At 35.7% G+C, this 21,477-nt stretch overlaps 1 protein-coding gene across 1 annotated transcript in view; it reads left to right on the forward strand.

Moving 5' to 3' along the window:
• The first annotated feature begins 15,148 nt into the window (after positions 1–15,148).
• LOC107599758 (uncharacterized) overlaps positions 15,149–21,477 on the forward strand; it is a 14,414-nt gene continuing 8,085 nt past the window's right edge. The window contains exon 1 of the mRNA XM_016291444.1: positions 15,149–15,696. Coding sequence (XP_016146930.1) covers positions 15,249–15,696 — 448 coding nt within the window. The 5' untranslated portion in view covers positions 15,149–15,248. The remainder of the gene's footprint in view (positions 15,697–21,477) is intronic.

Below are 21,477 nucleotides of genomic sequence, written 5' to 3' on the forward strand. Positions count from 1 at the left end.
TATTGACAACCGCTGGGTCAAAACAACCCAATAGCTGGGTTTGTCCCTTTTTAACCCAGCGCTGGGTTATATTTAACCCAGCATTTTTTAGAGTGTATATATATATATGTGTGTGTGTGTGTGTGTGTGTGTGTGTGTGTGTGTGTGTGTGTGTGAAATGTATGTATTTAGTTTCAAAAGTAAGGACAAATTAAATATTAAGATTCGAGATAAGATTTTTATTTCAATTACATGCAGTTTTCGATTCATCAAAGAATCCTGAAAAAAATCCCAAAATTACGTATAAAATGTGTTTTCAACATTAATAATATTATAACCAAATTAGCATAGTAGAATAATTTCTGAAAATTCACATTTATTGCCATCACAGAAATGAATTACATTATAAAATATATTAAAATATAAAAGTTGTTTTTTAGTTTAATTAATTTTTTAACGTGTTATGTATATATATATATATATATATATATATATACACATAACACATGATTTGTTTTATTACACAAACATAACATATAACGCGTGTTATGACATTGATTTGGACATAAAAAGAAAAAACTAATTTGAGATTCTAGGGCAATGAATGTAAGAGTTTTGTATGTGTGTGTGTGTGTGGGGAGGGGGGTGGGTCTACTAATGACCAGTGGGAGTATGAGACCTGTAGAACCAGGGAAAATTCCCTCCAAGGCATCTGGCCAGACTCTCCTGTCATCAGGGCTGTGATGGTGTTTTTCTGTCTTTCTCTTCCCGAGAGAGCAAGTGACAGAAGGAATGAGAGAAGCCTACTAAAATGTGTGAAAGAAATGTGCGGCAGACTCGAGGCTGAATCCCTTCAGCAACAGATGGGCTCCTAATGAACAATCCTCCAACCAACAATGTGGAATGAGCTGAACGACGTCAAGAGCCGCACGCGGAGACAGCAGGACCACCGAATGAGTCAGCGGGCCGCCAGACTCCCATTTCAGTCGTGGGTTGTTTATCCAAAGAGGGCAGAGGAGATGTCACTACAGGTGAACACAGGAGGTTACCTAAACCACCTGTCCACTGGTTTGTATCCTAATGGCCACCTGTTTCCTCTGCAACAAATTGTTTATGGGTGTCATCTCAAAGGTTACCTTAAAGCGCCGTCAATTTAATGAAATTTTGCGGGCTAAAAAAGCTCAACTGTCTACTGTAAACAGTCTATTTCAAACTAGCAGCTTTTGGTAAATGCGACAGATTTGCATGACCAACTGAACGATACCAAATCTTAATTCCTTCGTGTGAATTCCTGTTGAAACCACAGTATTACGCCCACAATAATTCGCCAAACAAACATGACCGTATTTCTCAACAATTCTCACATTGTTGGACTTGCAGACGAACACCAAGGATTATAACTATAACGTTATAAGTTAATAATTGTTCTGTTGGGATAACAGCAGACCCCCCCCCCCCCCCCCCCATCTAACTACACCAACATTTTCGCATTTATGATATACTTTTGACCACAGTTTCATGTAATCTAAAGTCTTTATTTATAGCTATGGTAGCTAACATAGGCCTACTCAAAATTCATAATGGGAGCGTTTTTATGTTATCATATTCATCAGACAATAATTACACAATTTTGATTATATAAAACCAACAACACTACAGCAGCAGTTTTAAAGATGTTTTGATTGTCCTTGGATTGTTTGATTACTGAAAAGAGAATATAGCAAAATAGCCTATAACTTAGTGCTTCCATTGGTTGAGTCAATATAAACATCATGTCTCTGTTACTGGGATCAACTGTTGACATTATATCAGTTGTATCAGAAATATCAGTCTCTCTCTTCACAGCTTTCAGTGTAAGAGTGGTTTATGCCGTGGTGTAGCAGTTAAAGCTTAGGACGGTTTTGGACACAGCATTCAAGTCAGTTTACTTCTGTAATGTGGCTTATTTCCAAACAAAACAAGATATTCAGCATAGGAGAAGTTGAATTATAGGTGCAAATTTGAGAAACTGATACATCAGGCATTGATAAATCAGCCACAATAAGACCAGGAATGCATATTAAGAAAGTAAATGGGGCCAATTTTGATTGATCCATTTACTTATTTGGCAATTCAAGGTTTTTTAATTCTATAGATATTATTTTAAAATGATTGCATGTGTCATGATCTTCATTTTAAATCATGTAGTAACTATAAAAAGCATTGTACATCAGAATAAGACCCCGTTAATCAGCAATGGATGTTTCTCGCGGTGTGGTAATTTTAGCAGGATGAGTTTAAACACCTTTTGGTTGTATTACACCATGACGTAAGACCTCTCTCCCGTTTTCAAATGAATCTTCTTAAAACGAGGCTGTCTGATTTGATATGCTTTACTATATAGAGATGAGGCTGTAGTATCTGCTCATAAGTGAAGAGGATAACGATAACCACTCGTACTCTCATACAGAGACAGTTACTCAAAGCGTGTGTGTGTGTGTCTGTTTAAATCTGTGTGTGGTCTATCTTTAACCTAAAGACACTGTGATGTCTTGTTCTAATCAGCTCTACCTTCACAGATTTAATGACTTAAACAAACTCCATCACAGCCTGTTTTAATTTCTACGGCGAGGATATTAAACTGAGCTTAAATCACAGAGTTTAGATCAAGTTTATAATTAACAGATGTAGAAATAACAATAATGACCACCAAATTAGGTCTGTTTGTTCATGTGTATTCATGTATAGCATGTCTGTGTTGGGAGAATTTCATTAAAAGAAATGTCCAGGCCATATTTGACGAGAAAATCTTAAAGGAACACGCCACTATTTTTGAAAATAGGCTCATTTTCCAACTCCCCTAGAGTTAAACAGTTGAGTTTTACCGTTTTCAAATCCATTCAGCCGATCTCCGGGTCTGGCGGTAGCATTTTAAGCTGTAGCTTAGCATAGATCATTGAATCTGATTGGACCGTTAGCATCTCGCTCAAAAATGACCAAAGAGTTTCTATTCTTTTTCCTATTTAAAACTTGACTCTTATGTAGTTACATCGTGTACTAAGGCCGATGGAAAATTAAAAGTTGTGACTTTCTAGGCCGATATGGCTAGGAACTATACTCTCATTCCGGCGTAATAATCAAGGAACTTTGCTGCCGTACCATGGGTGCAGCAGGCGCAATGATATTACGCAGCACCTGTTTAACTCTAGGGGAGTTGGAAAATTAGCCTATTTTCAAAAATAGTGGAGTGTTCCTTTAAGAGAAAATACAAAAGTATATATATATGTAAAACTAACAAATAAAGTTTGAGGGTGAGTTTTACAATTATTCCTGCAGTGACTGTCTGCTTCCTTAAGCTTATCAGCACCTTCAATCCCATGATTCATAGTGCCATAAAAACAAACTGCTAATGAGTTAATCCCTATAGCCGTCTGCCCTTCCAAACTTCACTCCCTCAGTAGCCAACGCTAATCCAGCACCACAGAAACTTTAGGATTTACAGCCGTGTCCTATAAGATGCATATCCTGAATATAAAACAGATGCGGTTCACCTTCTGTCCCACTGTAAACTCAAGGGGGTCTGTCAGGACCTCCTGCCAAACCCAGAGGAGCTGCTGATGAAAACTGCTATCAATTTACAGCTTTCAATTTCTATACTTAGTGAGGCGGGTCACTGTCGACTGCTAATTTTTCCACCATTACTTTCTTTTCCATATATCTAATTAATTGCTTGTTTCACCTTCACTGGTCTGTATTGAGCCTGACATTGTTTCTACTGTTGATTCTGACTGTTATGGACAAGACAGACTAATTATTATTTTTCTTTCACAGAAAAGAAATAAAGTCATATAGGTTTAGAACTGCATGAGATGTATATGTTGACAGAATTGTATGTAGGGCCTATGTCTTTATTGATGAAATGTGCCTTTAATTAATTATATATATATATATATATATATATATATAATTCTTTAAAATACAGTTTAAAATATTACATAACACAAATTCCAAATGTTTCAAAAAAAAAAAAAAAAAAAAAAAAAAATATATATTTATAAAAGCGGGGAAAAATTTTGCCCCACTGTATATGTGTGTGTGTGTGTGTACTATATATTTTACTCATTATTTGTTTCGTTATTTCTGAAATGACTTTCTTTTTTAGATGCTGCCTCCCCTTTAACCACACACATTGATTGGATCATTTCCTGATTATAATCATTCAATATCTGGTGTCACTCTGAAATATGTCAGATTACAGAAGTAAAATTTGTTGTGAACAACTTTTCCTGTTGAAGTAAAATTCAGTGAGATCCTCTTAGAACAATAAACCTGTCTGGAGGAGATCAGCTGCATTGATCTGAACTCTCATGTATTCAGGAGCTCTGTCTGTGTGGCAGAAGTCATCAGTGAGCTGTGTGGAATAGAGAGCGCATCTTTGCTGAAGATAAAAGATTGCTGCAGAATTTCCCCTCATCCAAATGAAATGGGACAGAATGGAGTGAAAATGAGCAGAAGCTGATTGAAGACTGAGTGCTTGTGCTACTGTGTGAGGTCAGTTTCATTTCACCCCAAAGAGAAAAAAAAATCAGCAAGGCCGGGAGTCTTCTTTAAACCTCAAAATAACCGTCAGAAAAACACTAAGCCTGCAATGTTATGATAGTACATGAATACATAATACATAAATCTTAATAATCTAAAAAATATACAACTTATACATAACATCTGTTTTATACAAATTATACATCTTTTTTTCTTTGTGATATTATTTTCATGACAATTAAGCAGATTTATTCCCATATTACCATTTCGCATATTCTATATTATTTATGTAATATTAATTATATAGTTAATTATTTAAAGTGTAAAATATTCTTGGTATAGTATTTATTGCACCACCTTTAATTTGTTCTGATTTATTTTACTATAATACAGTAAAAAAAAGTAAAAAAGTAATGAGATTGTAAGGTAAATAATGTTACAACATTATTATTTTTTTTTTCATTAGTTTTCATGATTTTGCTTTAGGAATGCTTAAATGCACACATTTGGTCAGAAAAGGGATTTTATTGATGAGACGAACCTGTTTTAATTCAATTGGGCCATTTCTTGAGCGCTTTGATATTGCAATAGAAATGTTTTAGAAGTGCATATGCTATATTAATAATGTATATAGCTCTATACCTTTGATGTTCTGTGTTGAAGCCAGTTGTCTCTTGCAATCAAGGTTGATGGTTTAGTAATTATACAACAGTAAACACTCTTTTATTCTCTGTGAAATGAAGGTGCTTTGAAATGATTTTCATGACAATTAAGCAGATTTATTCCCATATTACCATTTCGCATATTCTATATTATTTATGTAATATTAATTATATAGTTAATTATTTAAAGTGTAAAATATTCTTGGTATAGTATTTATTGCACCACCTTTAATTTGTTCTGATCTATTTTACTATAATACAGTAAAAAAAAGTAAAAAAGTAATGAGATTGTAAGGTAAATAATTGTTACAACATTATTATTTTTTTTTCATTAGTTTTCATGATTTTGCTTTAGGAATGCTTAAATGCACACATTTGGTCAGAAAAGGGATTTTATTGATGAGACGAACCTGTTTTAATTCAATTGGGCCATTTCTTGAGCGCTTTGATATTGCAATAGAAATGTTTTAGAAGTGCATATGCTATATTAATAATGTATATAGCTCTATACCTTTGATGTTCTGTGTTGAAGCCAGTTGTCTCTTGCAATCAAGGTTGATGGTTTAGTAATTATACAACAGTAAACACTCTTTTATTCTCTGTGAAATGAAGGTGCTTTGAAATGTGAATGTTGTAAGTTGGCCTTGAAATAAGAGTAGGCTATGTGTCGTGCACGCATTGCCATTAGTTTGAATAGCGTTGTCGCATTTCAACAAATTGATTACCGGTGAATCATGATGGCTGTTTACAAATAATAGCTCTGATCATCGTGACATAATTAAACTTGAATGTAATTTTTCTTTACTTTGAATATCGTAGTTTAATTTGTGTTGTCTTTTTTTAATAAGCAAACACTCAAGCAACTGAATCACTAGATGTTGAATATAAACTACTTGGTTCTAGTGCACTTGAACATAAAAGGAACCTGAATATGTTTTCTTCTCACGAGGACAGATGAGTCTTTACTTAGGCCTAACCCTAACCATGACCATTTTTTCTGCCGGTGCGACAAAATTTTGTAAGCGGTCGCTGGTGCGTCCACCGTGTTGTCCAACTCATAAGCGCTGCCATTTCTGTTCCATATGAGAAACATAAAACGGCAAACTAAACAAAAGCGTAACGAAACCAACGTCTATCAGCTCGGACCAATAATTGAGTGCAGCGCAGCACAAACAAAGTCCGAGCTCAAAACAGGTTTACTCAGGAGCCAGTGTTGATCTCGCGACACTGTTACAGCACAGCTATGCGAGATCCAGTGAGAAGCGTCTAAATTCTGCTCAGAATTCTCTGTTATAAACAGATCAAACAGCGCTGATATAGAAAACCAAAAATAGTACCGCTAACTATAACCATTGTGTTGTGGCAGAAATAGTCCAATGTTATTACATTATTAATTTCAGGGTTTGTACAACCTTTTTAAGGAGGGAAATTCAAGCACTTTTCATTTACATTCAAGATTACACACAACTATTTTCAGCACTTTAAAGCTCTAAAAATTATCCACTTTAAATGTTATTTTAATGGGATGACCAAAATATACTTTGTGGTAAACAAACACGTATGTAAAATTAAAAACAAAAAAAAAAACCATAAAATTACCACTATAACCAGTAGATGGCCGCAGGAGAGCACTTATTGGCATATTAGTCATTCATTTCTACTTTTTGCTTTATATTTTGAAATTATAAAATCACTAAATCAAATCATCAAGAAATCACATTTTTTTTTAACTTTTTGCACTTTTTTTGTGTATGAAGTAAGAAAAGTCACAAAGTGCCTTGAAAAACAAACTGAATCACACATAACGAGTGTTCCTTTTATAATCACTGAAGTTATCAGTCAGTTCTGTATAATACTGTAGAAGAATAATGGTACATTTAATAAGAGTAGAATATATTATTTTTATATAAAAATTAGATTATATAAATAACAACACAAGCTCAGTGCTTTACTGTCAAATGTGTATTACCAAGAAATAAACGTGTAATATTATTAGAAACTAGGGCTGCACGATTGTCAAAAATCATAATTGTCGATTATTCCCTTGGAATTGTAATTGCGATTATTAATTACGATTATCACAATTTACATTGAATGATGTTTATACCATTGTTTGATGCAACTGCAAAGCTGAAAACACTCTAACTGAAAAACCTTTAGTGCTTTTCAATAGTATTAAGCCTCAAATGTCAACTATACATCAGATTGGTTTCTTCTTTAAATTATAAAAAAGTAAAAATATGAATGGTATTATAATGTTATTCTAAAACTAAAATTAAAACAATGGAAAAACCCGTAAGATAACATGAATAACATGAAAAAATGCATCTTAATCACACAGAATAACATAAGTGGACTTTGAACGATTAATTGCCGCTTTGAACGATTACGTAATTGTGGCATCCATAATTGAAATCGCGATTAGAAATTCGATTAATTGTGCAGCCCTACTAGAAACTGCACTTATTAAAGCAAAACAATAGTAATTTTATGATTAAATTATCTTTATTTTTAATCCAAGAAGAAACAAACTTGCAGTGTAGAGATTTAGAACAATCCCTAACCAGAATGTTTGAGGAACATAGCTTGAAAGCACTTTAATGAAAGAATGAAATTAATTTAGACCACTGGATGTTACACACACACACACACACACACACATACCCTTTTACACATGACAGGAAGAGAAAACAAGGACATGGAGAGAAAGAGAGAGAAACACACATGCGCACACACAATGTGCCATGTGCTGCTCCATCCGAGGTCATACCTGATTTAAGGGACTGTAGTGAGTATGGAGCAATTTTCATCAGAGCATTTTTATCTAAGCAGCTCCGCATAATTGTGACTGTTTATTGCGTGTGTTTCGCCCGTGAGGACCACCCTCGTATGAATCTGCACTGATTAGCTGTGATTGGAGAATCACAAGCACCTACTAAATGCTTCACTTATACCTTTAATGAATCACACAATCCATCTCATGCTAAAGCCAAACCTACAACACAATTGGAACACTCACACCTGGATATTACAGCATGCTGTATAAATATACAGTAGGGTAAAGGAATAGATCAAGCAAAAATGAAAATTCTTTCATAATTTACTCAACCTAGTATCATTTCAAATGTGTTAGACAAGGAGAAATGTTGAAAAATCATCCCTAGTTTATCATCTTGTTTCCAGTATGAATATCTGAACATTCTCAAATCAAAATATAATTTCTTGAGAAGAAAAATGACAAGTCTTTTTTTCTGATAAATGCTTAAAAATTATGTGACTGCATTTAAAACAAGAAAAAATGTCTGCCGATAGGTAAGACAAATATATATGTTTTCCATTTAAATTGTTTACTTACGTACCCAACTGACAGATTTTTTTTATTGTTTTAAGCATAAAGTCACCTAACTTCGATAAATTTTTCAGAAAACAATATTTTATGTAATTTTGCTTCTCAAGTAAATGTATCTTGATTTAAGAATGTTTAGATATTTGTACTGAAAAAAAACAAAAATACTGAGAAAGAAAATAATTGTTTTGCAGTGTGAATATTGGTTGTTTACAGAGTGTTTACATGCTCTGTAAATTTGCAATATCAGATCTTTTTATGGAGGCTTTAGGACATGTACTAATGTAATGTGATATTTACCTCTTTCGTGACCTCCGGATCTTTTGTCTTGTTTTCTATCTGGATACTACAGACACAGGACCTGAAAAACAGCAAAACTGCACTCATGTCAGTGGGACTGTGACAATCATCTCCTCTGAGGACTTAGATGATGAAATGTCTGACCTAGATCTACAAAACACCCAGATGTGCCATTCCAGGCTGGGACAAAAAGGTTATGAATGAAACATGATAAGAGCAAACAGAACAACTGTCTGGAACAAACTCTTTCAAAGAACCAGACTTGGAAACTATTGGATGAAGGTAGAACTCTAGAGGTTTTCAGTGATTAGATTACAATGAACATTTAATCAATTGCTTTTTTTCCTGTTTGTTCTTTAATTGATGTGTAGATCAGTCACGCAATGGAGAATGATAAACTATTTAAAATATCAGTAGGTATATGATAATGAAAAAACAGCTCTGAAGCCATGCTATACGATACCACAATTTATGTCACGATTAGTTGTAAAATGTCATGTCACTTTCATTAAATAGGAAAAAGTGGTTTAGACATTCTACTAAATATTTTTGTGTACCTCAGAAAATAATAAATCATGGATTTAGATTTTAGTATACTAAATCTAATAAGAATAATAGATTTTAGATATTTGTTGCACCATTGATAATCACCCAATTTCAGAATTGTATTATTTTAGTAGGTCATGTCCAGGCACCTAATCTGCACATGCAGAACTAGTATTATTTTTGTGTTATCTGTATACTATTAGACTTTTTATTAATATTTTGAACTATTTTTTTTATAGTTTCAGTTTTCATTGTAGTTGAAGATTTAGTAATGTTGTGCTTTTTTAGTTTTTTTCAATTTAGATGGTTTTTTTTTCAGTGTTAACTTTAGTAATTGTAGTATTTAGTTTTTATTTTCAGCTTTCGTTTTTGTTTTAGTAAGTTTTATTAGTTTTTTTATTTATATTTATTATATTTAATTTTTTTTCTTCAGGTTTAGTTCCATTAATGATTTTTTTTTAATCATTTTAATTTTAGATCTTGTTAAAATCTGAGTATTCTGTCTGGTTCTAGTGGCTATACTCAGTACTGGATATCGGTCATCAATTTAATGTTCAGTACTGCTCCTCTGCCAAAATGACCAGTCAGTCCAATGCTGAGTGAACAAATGCAGTTTAGTATGCACATCTGGAGACCTGCACATCAAATGATATGGCAGCGCTTGAAATTAGCACACTTTTTAAGAGGATTAGAATGTTTTTTGAATAAGCCATTCGGCTCAGATTATCCACCCGTATTATATACATTTTTCCTGTGCATGCCTTTAAAATGATTGCCCTGAGAAGATGGGAAACCTTTAATCTACCCTGAGGTACCTCACTGCATGATGGCAAGAGAGAGAGAGTGTTTTATTCTCGCAATGGAGAGGTTTCCATCTGACAGATTAATGTGAGGATATTGTGTCATTGCACAGATTTCAGTGTTACAGACCACTGTATTAAAACAGTACAACTTTATGTTTAAACACAGAACACAAAGCTTTATGCATATCGGAATGCTGTGTTATGATAAAGCTCAACTGAACACTAAAGGAAGTGCTGCATATGTACAGTAGTGTTCCAAATAATGAGGTTCTTTCTGTTAGGATGCTGCCTTCCTGTATAGGCATCATACTTTACAGCAAGACATCTCACTAGGTTTTAGCTTTAATTTTAGGAAATCAAAGAGAAAAATCATCTCCTTTCAACTCCATATTCTCTGAGGTGATAACTGGTTAGCTCTAGTGTTTGTTGTAAACTTGTTGTGGCATGCAATCAACTTTACATAGTGAAATAATGGAAAGTAATAATAAAAGTAATTCATTTCTAAGACATATCTTGATGATGATAAGAAAATCAATTGGTGTGGTTAAAAAACCCCAACTAAATATGCAGAAAAATTTAATAAAACATGTTTTTCTTTAGTGTAGCATGTTAATCTTACCTGAAGACAAGGAGACCGATCTCTGATGGAGCACTGCTGCATTCAGCCAAGCTTTAATAAATGGTCTTTTGATATTTATCATCAAACCCGCAACCAGGAAATCCATCATGTCTTGCTCAGACTTCAGTTGCACACGCCTCCCTCCACCATGTCAAAACCCTCTACCTGATTCTGTCCTTTGCTGTGAGGTCACTGACTCCTGTCTCGTCCTCTTCTTCTTCTTCTAGTTGAAACCTCTGATTCGCTCTTAATTGACTCCAGTCCAATAGAGAGGGGGTACGGCAAGGCCAGCGGACACAAAGGTGTGCAAAATATCACAGGAGGTAATTGACAAACGCAGATGGGATGACCTCCTGCGGTGAAAAAATTAAAGGGGTTACAGCTGTATTTGAAGAAGGACTTGTGGGTGTCAGTGGCGGTGAACTCTTTAGCTAGTTTTGAAGTTTTAAAATGGGATGGTTCCATTCGTGACTGGTCAATACAGATTTTCTGCTGCGCTAAAATAAATGATAGTTAGAAAAACTATCAACCTTAGTTTAGATGTCAGAGACATGTGATTTTATAACATTTTAAAGTAAAGTTGTGTTCCAGTATGAATGTCTAAGCATTCATAAATTAAGATATATTTACTTGACTGGCAAAATTACTTAGGATATTAAGTCTATTTTTCTGAAAAATGTATCGATTAAGTGACTTAAAACAAATAAAAATATCTGACAGTGGGGTAAAAAAATTAATTTAATTCAAAGAGAAAACAAGTTTATTTTTCTTACCCCACTAGCAGACATTTTTTCTTGTTTTAAGCATAAAGTCACTTCTTTTTGGTAGAAGACTTGTTATCTGATTACATTTTGCTTGTCAAGTAAACATGTCTTGATTTACGAATGTTTAGATATTTGTACTGGAAAAGAAGACAAAAATACTGAGAGAATGTATGACTTATAAACCTAAACCTTAAACCTAGGTCTTGACCTAAATACAAAACCACTACTATGCATAATGGTGATTTGGTCAATTAAATATGCCTTTTGACTTTTGACCAAATGGCTGCAGGATTTCATACTAAAATAGAACAATGCAAACTAAATCATGCAACAAGGGCACAGCCCTACCTCCCCATTCATGCATTACTCTTAAAAAAATAATGCTCTTTCATGAACTGGGTTGTTTCTAAAATGTGCTATAAATCTCTATCCATGACAAATTTATTTTGGGAAGTAAACGGTGTGAGCATTTAGTGATGTATTATTTGTCTTGGGGGAAAATCAATGTACGAATGGCCATTAAGGCTAACTAATCCAATTTATAATGTAGCATTGGTTATTTCAGGTGACATCACTAATGTGGGGAGTTTTGAGTTGTATTAAATCATCTTGATAACAAAACATCTTAAACCAGCATCTCTGTTGTAGTTGGTTTTAGCTGGTCTCACCACCTTTCTAATCCAGTGTTAGTTAGTCAAGTTAGTCTCTAGTATTCCACCTTAAACAACTGTTCTGAAAACCTCTCTAAAACCCATCAAACTACACTGTAAGTTGTGTTGGCCTGCAAGTGTTACCTTAAAGAGCCATTTCTACCTGATTTAACCCATAAAAACTAGTTGTTCCAAGCCTGTATGTATTTCTTTTAGCTGTTTAACACAAAAGAAGATATTTTGACAAATGTTGCCAAACAGTTGACGGTAGCCACTGATTTCCATTCACTGGAAAAAAAATATTATGCAGTCAATGGCTCCCAACTTTTTGGTTACCTACATTCGTCAAAATATCTTTGTGTGTGTACAAAACAAATAAAGAAATTTATACAGGTTTGGAACAACTTGATGGAGAGTAAATTATGACAATATTCATTTTTGGGTGAACTGTCCCTTTAATGTACTTAGGTTGATTCAACAATATTACATAATATTTTGAGTTGAAAACTAGTGCATTTAGATGTTACCATTTAAGAATACCATATTTTGATGTAGAACAGCCTGACCAGATTGGTGGCCAATTATAAGACCAGCTAACCATAGGCTTGATCAAGCTGTTTATATATTTATACATGCCTGGTATATATACAGTATCTCACAGAAGTGAGTACACCCCTCACATTTTTGTAAATATTTTATTATATCTTTTCATGTGACGAAATGACACTTTGCTACAATGTAAAGTAGTGAGTGTACAGCTTGTATAATCGTAAATCTGTAAGATTGTAAATCTGCTGTCCCCTCAAAATAACTCAACACACAGCCATTAATGTCTAAACCGCTGGCCACAAAAGTGAGTACACCCCTAAGTGAAAATGTCCAAATTGGGCCCAAAGTGTCAATATTCTGTGTGCCCACCATTATTTTCCAGCACTGCCTTAACCCTCTTGGGCATGGAGTTCACCAGAGCTTCACAGGTTGCCACTGGAGTCCTCTTCCACTCCTCCATGACGACATCACGGAGCTGGTGGATGTTAGAGACCTTGCGCTCCTCCACCTTCCGTTTGAGGATGCCCATGCTTGGCCAATCCATCGCAAACAAAGCCAAAACCTAGATATTTTAGGCAATATAGAAATCTTGGTCAGGACGCGTCTTGGGAAAATGGCACATACGGTCACCCTAATGTAGAGCAACAATTATTTTTTTCAGATCCTCAGAGAGTTCTTTGCCATGAGGTGCCATGTTGAACTTCCAGTTGAGAGACTGTGTGTGTATATATATATATATATATATATATATATATATATATATATATATATATATAAATGGGAATAATTTCAGATAGCTCACATACATTCAAACGTATTATGTTGCCTATAGTCAGGAAAGTTGGTCACATTAAGACAATATTAAGGATAGCCTATTTATCTCTGTCTCTCCAGCTCTTGGAGTCCTGAGGCACGGGTTAACACACGAAGGATGTTTTATTTTCGCTCTGTCTCCTCATCTTTTATCAGTAGAAGCCAGAGGATATCTCAGACGTGATCAGAAAAAGGAACACGTGACTTTTGTGGCGCGCACGGCTAGTAGCGGATGAGATAACCACAGTGGTTTATCCTGGGGGGTTTGAGGTCCTGGACCACCATTATTACCATGCTAGTACTGGCGATAGTTTAAATGTGATTATTCCTTTCACTTTGCATAGTCTCTTTCAACCTTGTCCTTCAACGAATAAATGGTTAATGGCTAAAAAGATTCCAATCTATTAGTCTGCAAAGGAATTGTCCTTTCCTCTTGAATATTTCATACATGACACCTAAAAGCTAATGTTTGAAGTGTTTTATGAAAGTTATACCTCCGAGTAGCCTACAATGAGGATTCCATCCTCACCGCGCTCCCTTCAGCAATAGTTTGCGCGCGCTCTCATCACTAGAGGCGGGAAGCGCGAGCGAGTGGCGCGGCGTCCTTATACTACCTTGAGAAAAGGATGCGAAAACCCTACGAAACCCGTTTCCAGGTCAACAAGGGCTTAGACTCGCTGGAGACGACCGTCCTCTTGAACGCGCTCGCTTTGAATCCTCCACCCACAGCATACAAAATTGACGCGCGTGTTTGGAGCTTGTGAGGAAAATGCTGACGCGTTGAAGCTACATTTGATCTGTTCGTCTGCGCGTTTGACGTGTAGACCGCTGAGGGATATTTGATACTCTTAAGGACTTTTTTATGGACTCGAACGATCGTCGCAAATGGCTTGCTTGTGCAAACGCTTTTGGAGAGCGACATGAATGTGGGATTTTTATATATTATGAGACGTTAATCTAAACGACGTGTAGTTTACGACAGTATATCCTGCTGAGGGATTTTTTAAATTACTCTTAACGACTTTATATTGAGGCGAACGATCATCGCAAATATCGAGTTTATGTGGAAATACTTGTATTTGGGAATGTTTTGAATAGCTGTTAATTTAAACGCAGGTATGTTTTATTACTTATACTAAAAACTCACACTGCACCATCTTTCATTTAAAGAACGTTTGTGTGCATTTTCTCATTAAGCGAAATAGCCTAAGACTTCTATAGCAAACAAACTCGCATGGTTATCACAAACATCCAGTTTATTTGACGCTTTCTTGGAGACGTTTTGAATAGAATGAAAGGTATTCATTTCAACGACGTGTTTCACGTGTTACAGAATATTCCTGGCTCTTTGCGACTTTTTATGGACGCGAACGGTCGTCGCGTACGTGGAATTTGAAGATGTTTTCAATAGAACACGGCGCACTAATTATTATTTATACGCAAAGCTCGTATTGCAGAACATTTAGTTCTGTTTTATCTCACTAAGCAAGATAATATCGTGTTTATGTGATACTAAATGTGAGAATAATGTTCTGAAATGTATCATTCTACAGCTGCAGCTTTATTTCCAAATCATTTTAACATTTACAAGTTGCATCTTATTAAACCAGGAAATTCATGTCTGAGGAAACTGATATCCGCATTTGGATAAACTGAACGAGACTTCAGCAAGAGTTTGGCGCAACTACATCCACTGGTGATGCCGGAGGTCACTTCCACCAGAAGTGATAGGCTAACATCCAAAGGCATTATGTTTTTATGCAACACCACAGCCATCAAGGACTGGAGCTTTTTTCTCTCTCAGATCATGCCTCTTGTGAATAAATCAGCGGGATTTGTTCATCAGAGTATGGATCGGGTGGAGGCGGTGACGAGCACCATGGTGACGGCTCTGGAGCCCGACCTGAGCGGCATGAGCGCCAGTCACCCGCCGCTCAACTCCAATCACACGTCCGGGTTGGAGCACGTTTTTCAGTACTCGTACTCCGAGAGCGACCTGCAGTTCACGGACTACAAGACACCGCCGAGGGACTCGATACCACTGCCCAAGGCGGTGCTGTACCTGGTCATGGCCGCGCTGGTGGTGGTGGCCGTGGCTTACGCGATCGTGGGGCACCTGGTGAAGGATCTCGTGCATGAGTTTGTGGGTAAGTGCATTTTGGAAATATAGTGTGCATTTGATCAATGAAACAACACTGACAAATCACTGTGAATGCATTTGTGTGTTTTGGCTACAGGGCCGGCCCTAGCATTTTGGGGGCCCTAAGCAGATTTTCAAAGAAGGGCCCCCCATAACCATTCCCATCCCCCATGGTATACATCTTACACTGACATTTTATTGTAAAGCAATGCTATTTTAGTATCATTCATGTGCTATTATAGTTTTTGTTAATATATTGCATTATTTTTGTATTATTTTTATATTTTCTGCTGTCATTTTCATTTTAAAGTTTTAGTAATTTTACTGTTTGTTTTTATTAGATTTGTTGATTTTCTGTATAGTTATTAAATTTTATTTCAGTTTTAGTGTTAGTTATTTTAGAACATTAAGATAAACTAAATTAAAATGAGAAATGTTGCCTTGTCAACTAGCTAAAATAAAACGGTTATAAGTATTTTATTTCAGTTAGAATTTTTTTATAAAAATTTTTTTTTTTTAAATGACCAAACTGTCTTAATCATCTACTCAGCGTTGATCTTTTAATACATAAATATGAAAATATATTTACTTATTAAGCACTTTTAACAATTATTTAAACTTTTAAAAATGTAAAAGCTTAACCATTGCTTTCAGATAAATGTATGAACATTTTGTGAGATTATTGATTTAATAATGCAAGAACACCTGGATTATGAAAATTAAAGAGAATAATTTATTATTATTATTATTATTATTATTATTATTATTATCTGTAATATATTATAATTATTATCTGTGCATCTGGGCTGGCATGTTTTATTCCTGATTAAAATGCAAAAAAAAAAAGTCTAAGCAAATGTTTGAATAAAGATATGGTATATTTAAATATTTGTGTTATTTGATAAACACCAAAGTGATTAAAAAATCCAAATGACTGTTTGAAAACATGTTAATAAACAAGCAGGTGTCAGAAGTTGCACTTGTGCCGCCCTGCTTTGTGTAGAGGGGTAACCATGCTAACGGTGTATTTCTGCTGTTCCTAAAGCGCCACCTGCTGTCAGAGAGTGAACTTGCATTTTTATTCAGCACAACTGCTGCTTTGTTCACATCAATGAGAAAATATGACCAAACTTTTACACAGCAAAAGTGCAGCGCAGTGTTGTAAAACTTAACTGGTCAATGGAAAATAAGATAATACAGGTGCATCTCAATAAATTAGAATGCCGTGGAACAGTTCATTTATTTCAGTAATTCAACTCAAATTATGAAACTCGTGTATTAAATAAATTCAATGCACACAGACTGAAGTAGTTTAAGTCTTTGGTTCTTTTAATTATGATGATTTTGGCTCACATTTAACAAAAACCCACCAATTCACTATCTCAACAAATTAGAATACTTCATAAGACCAATCAAAAAAAACATTTTTAGTGAATTGTTGGCCTTCTGGAAAGTATGTTCATTTACTGTACATGTACTCAATACTTGGTAGGGGCTCCTTTTGCTTTAATTACTGCCTCAATTCTGCGTGGCATGGAGGTGATCAGTTTGTGGCACTGCTGAGGTGGTATGGAAGCCCAGGTTAAAAATCTAAACCATTCTGATAAGAATTCTGATAAGAATTATTCGCGTATTTTGAAGAGCCCAAGACAACAATACCGTTCATGTTCATTACTGTTGTTACACTGGCACAGCGTGTCTTCAAAGCGCTCTCAGCACGATGCAGCAAAAGTAATTTCAACAATATATTTTCAAAATCCATCACGTATCCTTATCTTGCTCACATTCTTTTCTCTTTTCCCTGCACTTCTCTGCACCAGTTTTATAGTGAATTTTCAAACATTAACACACGCGACTGAAACTTTATAAAAGTTATTATTATCAAGCATTACAGTCTGAACGCTGACATGGGGCCCCCTGGAGGCCACGGGGCCCTATGCAACCGCTTATTTCGCTTATTAGGTCGGGCCGGCTCTGTTTGGCTATATGCAATTATAACAGAATAATGAAATACAGATGGATTCGTTTTTGAAAAAAGCTGGTCAAACAACAAAAAGTGCTTAAAACCCCCTAAAATCAGCCAAAAGATCAGCCTGACAATACTAGACCATTTAAGACCATCTAAGATTATTTAAAGCTGCTTTTTGTCAGCAGGTCATGCTTATCTGCTCATTTATTCATTCATTCATTGCAGCCATTAACAAACACTACAATAGTATATGGTCATTTTTATTGTGGAATAGTTTTCTGTAAGTGTGTATTTGTGTGTTTTGGCCATGCAGTAACAACAGTGAATGCAATACAGGATGCAACTCTGTCTGCATCAGTTTTGCACATTGCATTGTTCAAAACAAAACAAAACAAACCAGCCTAAGGTCTTAACAGGTTTAGACTGGTTTTCCAGCTGAAAATTGCTTAAAACCCCTCTAAAACCAGCCAACAGATTAGAGGGTTAAGACCATCTATATAGTTTGTTTTAAGCTTTTTCTACAACAGGTCATTGTCATTTACAGCTCAGTAATTAATTAATTAATTAATTAATTCATTGCAGCCATTAACAAACAGTATAACAATGGTCTTTTTTGTGGAAAAAAATTCTGTAAGTATATATTTGTGAGTTTTGGTATTTATAACAGTGAGATGAAAATCACGATTTCCAATTTTTTGTTTTGTTTTTTTGTTGCATTTGTATGAAAGCAAAAAAAAAAAAAAAAACACTCCCCAAAGTAAAAATGAAAAGAAACTATTTTGTTTTCACTTGACACCAGTGTGTTTATGTGCAGAACACATACTGGCTAGCTTATTACTGCAGAAATTATTGTGGGTTTTATTAATTTATTTGGAGCTTTATTTTTTATTTTTTTTTAGTGCATGCATATTTTAAGACATCACAATAAACTTAAGTTGTCTTTATTTATAGTAAGCAAACTAAATAAACATTGACTAACAAAATGTCTACTTTCATGTTATGCCAAATTAATTTTTTGTTTATGGTGGAATTCAGTTGTAAAAAGCCCTTTTTTAAACTTTTTTTTTTATTGTATTTATTTATTTTTATTTATTTATTTATTTATTTTAAGAAAATATGTTGATTATAGGGTATGGTAATAAGTAATCTTTTTAATTTGTATAAACATTTTTGTCCTTGAAAAAAATCTATTTTTACAAAGCTCATCGGTCTGAAAAAGCGAGGTGTGCTGTGATTGGCCAGCTATCCAGTACGTTGTGATTGGCCGAATTCCTCAAGCGTGTGACGGAAATGTTACGCCCCTCACCATACTGTTGATGCCGTGTCCGGCCGGAGCGACGAGACAACATTAAAACCCATTACAAACGAGGCATTTGTTGCATCCAGTGGGGACATAATTACTGATTATAATGACTTATACTGTCTTTTTACGCATTGCGTTGCATTGCATCGCGCCGCGTAAACATACAACTCTGTCTGCATTTGTGATCAGAGAAATGACAAACAACAAGTGCTACTCTACTGCCCAAAACTCGCGTTTGAATCATCAGTGGCAAATCCTTTAAATGAAAACGTACTTACGTGAGTCAGAACTACCGGCATTGTAGTCTAACGTTACTCTCCCAGGATCAGTAAACAGTCCTCCATAAAATGTGCTGCACACATCTGGATATTTGGGTTAAAATTTTTCTGGAACAGTGTGGTAAATACAACTTAACCACTGCTTTGTAGTCATGTCCTCTTTTGGAAAACCAAACAAAGTAGTTTCGCTTTCACAACGAAAAACACAGCGGCCTAGCGTGAGGGGAAGCCCCGGCTTAGCGTGCGCTGAGGCTGGGATAGAGTGAGCTGAGGTTGGGCTAGCGTGTGCTGAGGCCGGGATAGAGTGAGCTGAGGCGGCGGGGTCGAGAACGGCGTGCCCGGCGGATGCGACGAATGCGCGGCAACCACATGTGATGGACCCCGAGCTGGACTCTGCTTTGTCCATGGTGAAAGTTGATGTATTCCCTCAGCGACCAGCACAGATCAGCTCTAGGCATGACGAAGCGGATATCGTCCTCTTTTGGAAGACCAAACAAAGTAGTTTCGCTTTCACAATGAAGCACACAGCGTCTCCACAACATGGCGGCTGCAGCAACAATACTACAGTGAGAATAAAAGTTACGCCTTCTTTCTTTGCGTGAACATTTGGGCGGCGTTATGCAAATCTTCCCACATAGTGAGGTAGATATGTGGGGGCGTGTTAGAATGAGCCATTTTAGGTAGGTGTGGCTGACTCTGAACTTTTATATAGAATATCTCTTTGGATTTGAGACTTTAGTCTTTGCAACTTTACAGATCTTCTTTATGCACCAAGAGCTTGTAACACTCCAAAGAGAAAGGAAAAATTGAAATCGCATCATATGACCCCTTTAAAACCAGCCAACAAATCAACCTGACCATGCCGGATGATCTAAGGTCGCTTTAAGCATTTTTTGTTTTTCAGCAGGTCATGCACAACTCATTCATTCATTCATTGCAGCCATTAAGCTACACTATAACAGTACTATAATAATTTTAATGTGAAATATTTTTCTGTGTTTGTGTGTTTTGTGCTTTTGTTTTTTGGTGTGTTTAAGCATTCATATTCATAATATTTGTACACATACCATTCAGTGGGTTGTTACATATGTGTAGTTACACAAACATTACAGCTGTAGATACTATGTACCAATGTGTACTTACACTGTGGTTACATACTGTGTACACATCTAGTTACTATGTAAGTACACAGCTATCAGGGCCACTTAACATAAAGTGGGACCGAGATGAGTTTGGCTCTAGTGTGTTTTTTGGAGGATGGTTCATATGTTTAATATCTACGCATATGTATGTAAGTGTAATGGACTCATAATATTTCGTTTTTAAGGTCCTTGATGGAGCACACAAGTTTTGCATCAGTCATGCATCTCCGAAATGCACCTCTGTTGACAGTCACAATGTACAGTCACATTCACATCCACAAGCATCTTGACCGATTCTCTCTCAAAGCTCAGAGTTGAGTATCCGGAAGGGGATGAAAAGAATTACATTTAATTCCTTCAGAGTCCCTCACTTCTGTTTTTCAAAGATCTTGACGTTTACCTGAAGCGCACACACACACACACACACACACACACACACACACACACACACACACACACACACACACACACACCCACATACACACACACACACACACACACACCCACATACACACACACACAGGAGAAGCAGAGAGAGGGAGCACTCAACAATACCTGAGAGATTGAGAGATAAGCCCTGGTTACACCAAGTACTCTTCTGTTGATGGTGCTCTGTGCATTTGTGTCGATCCTGAGAGGTGTAAATGTGAAGATCACCTGTTTGGTGAGATTCTCACTGTAGTATTTCTCTCTACAGGGTCAGACAAGGAGAAAGCTTGCTTTTACTATCTTAGTAAAATAACATTCAGATTTACAAGTCAGATGCCCTCTTTAGTTTCCATTTTGTCTGCTTGTTTATTATGACCAGGCAATTGGAGTTTTCTTCAAAATGGACTTTTGTGTTATTCATTTTCTAAGCGACAGGAGTTGCATTTTTTCTTGAAAAACAATAAAATGGTTTGGGAAAAAAGGGAACCACAAGAACACCCTAGAAACCACCTAGCAATGACCCAGAACTCCCTGGAATCCACCTAGCAACCACTCAGAACACATTAGAATAGTGGCGTTGACTTTTGTATTCACTGAAAAAAGTGAAACTACTGTGCACTTAAAGTGCATTGGTCTAACAGAAAATCACGATTTCCTGTTTTTTTTT

Source organism: Sinocyclocheilus grahami, unplaced genomic scaffold, assembly GCF_001515645.1.
Source record: "Sinocyclocheilus grahami isolate Dianchi unplaced genomic scaffold, SAMN03320097.WGS_v1.1 scaffold13.1, whole genome shotgun sequence".
NCBI lineage: Eukaryota > Metazoa > Chordata > Actinopteri > Cypriniformes > Cyprinidae > Sinocyclocheilus > Sinocyclocheilus grahami.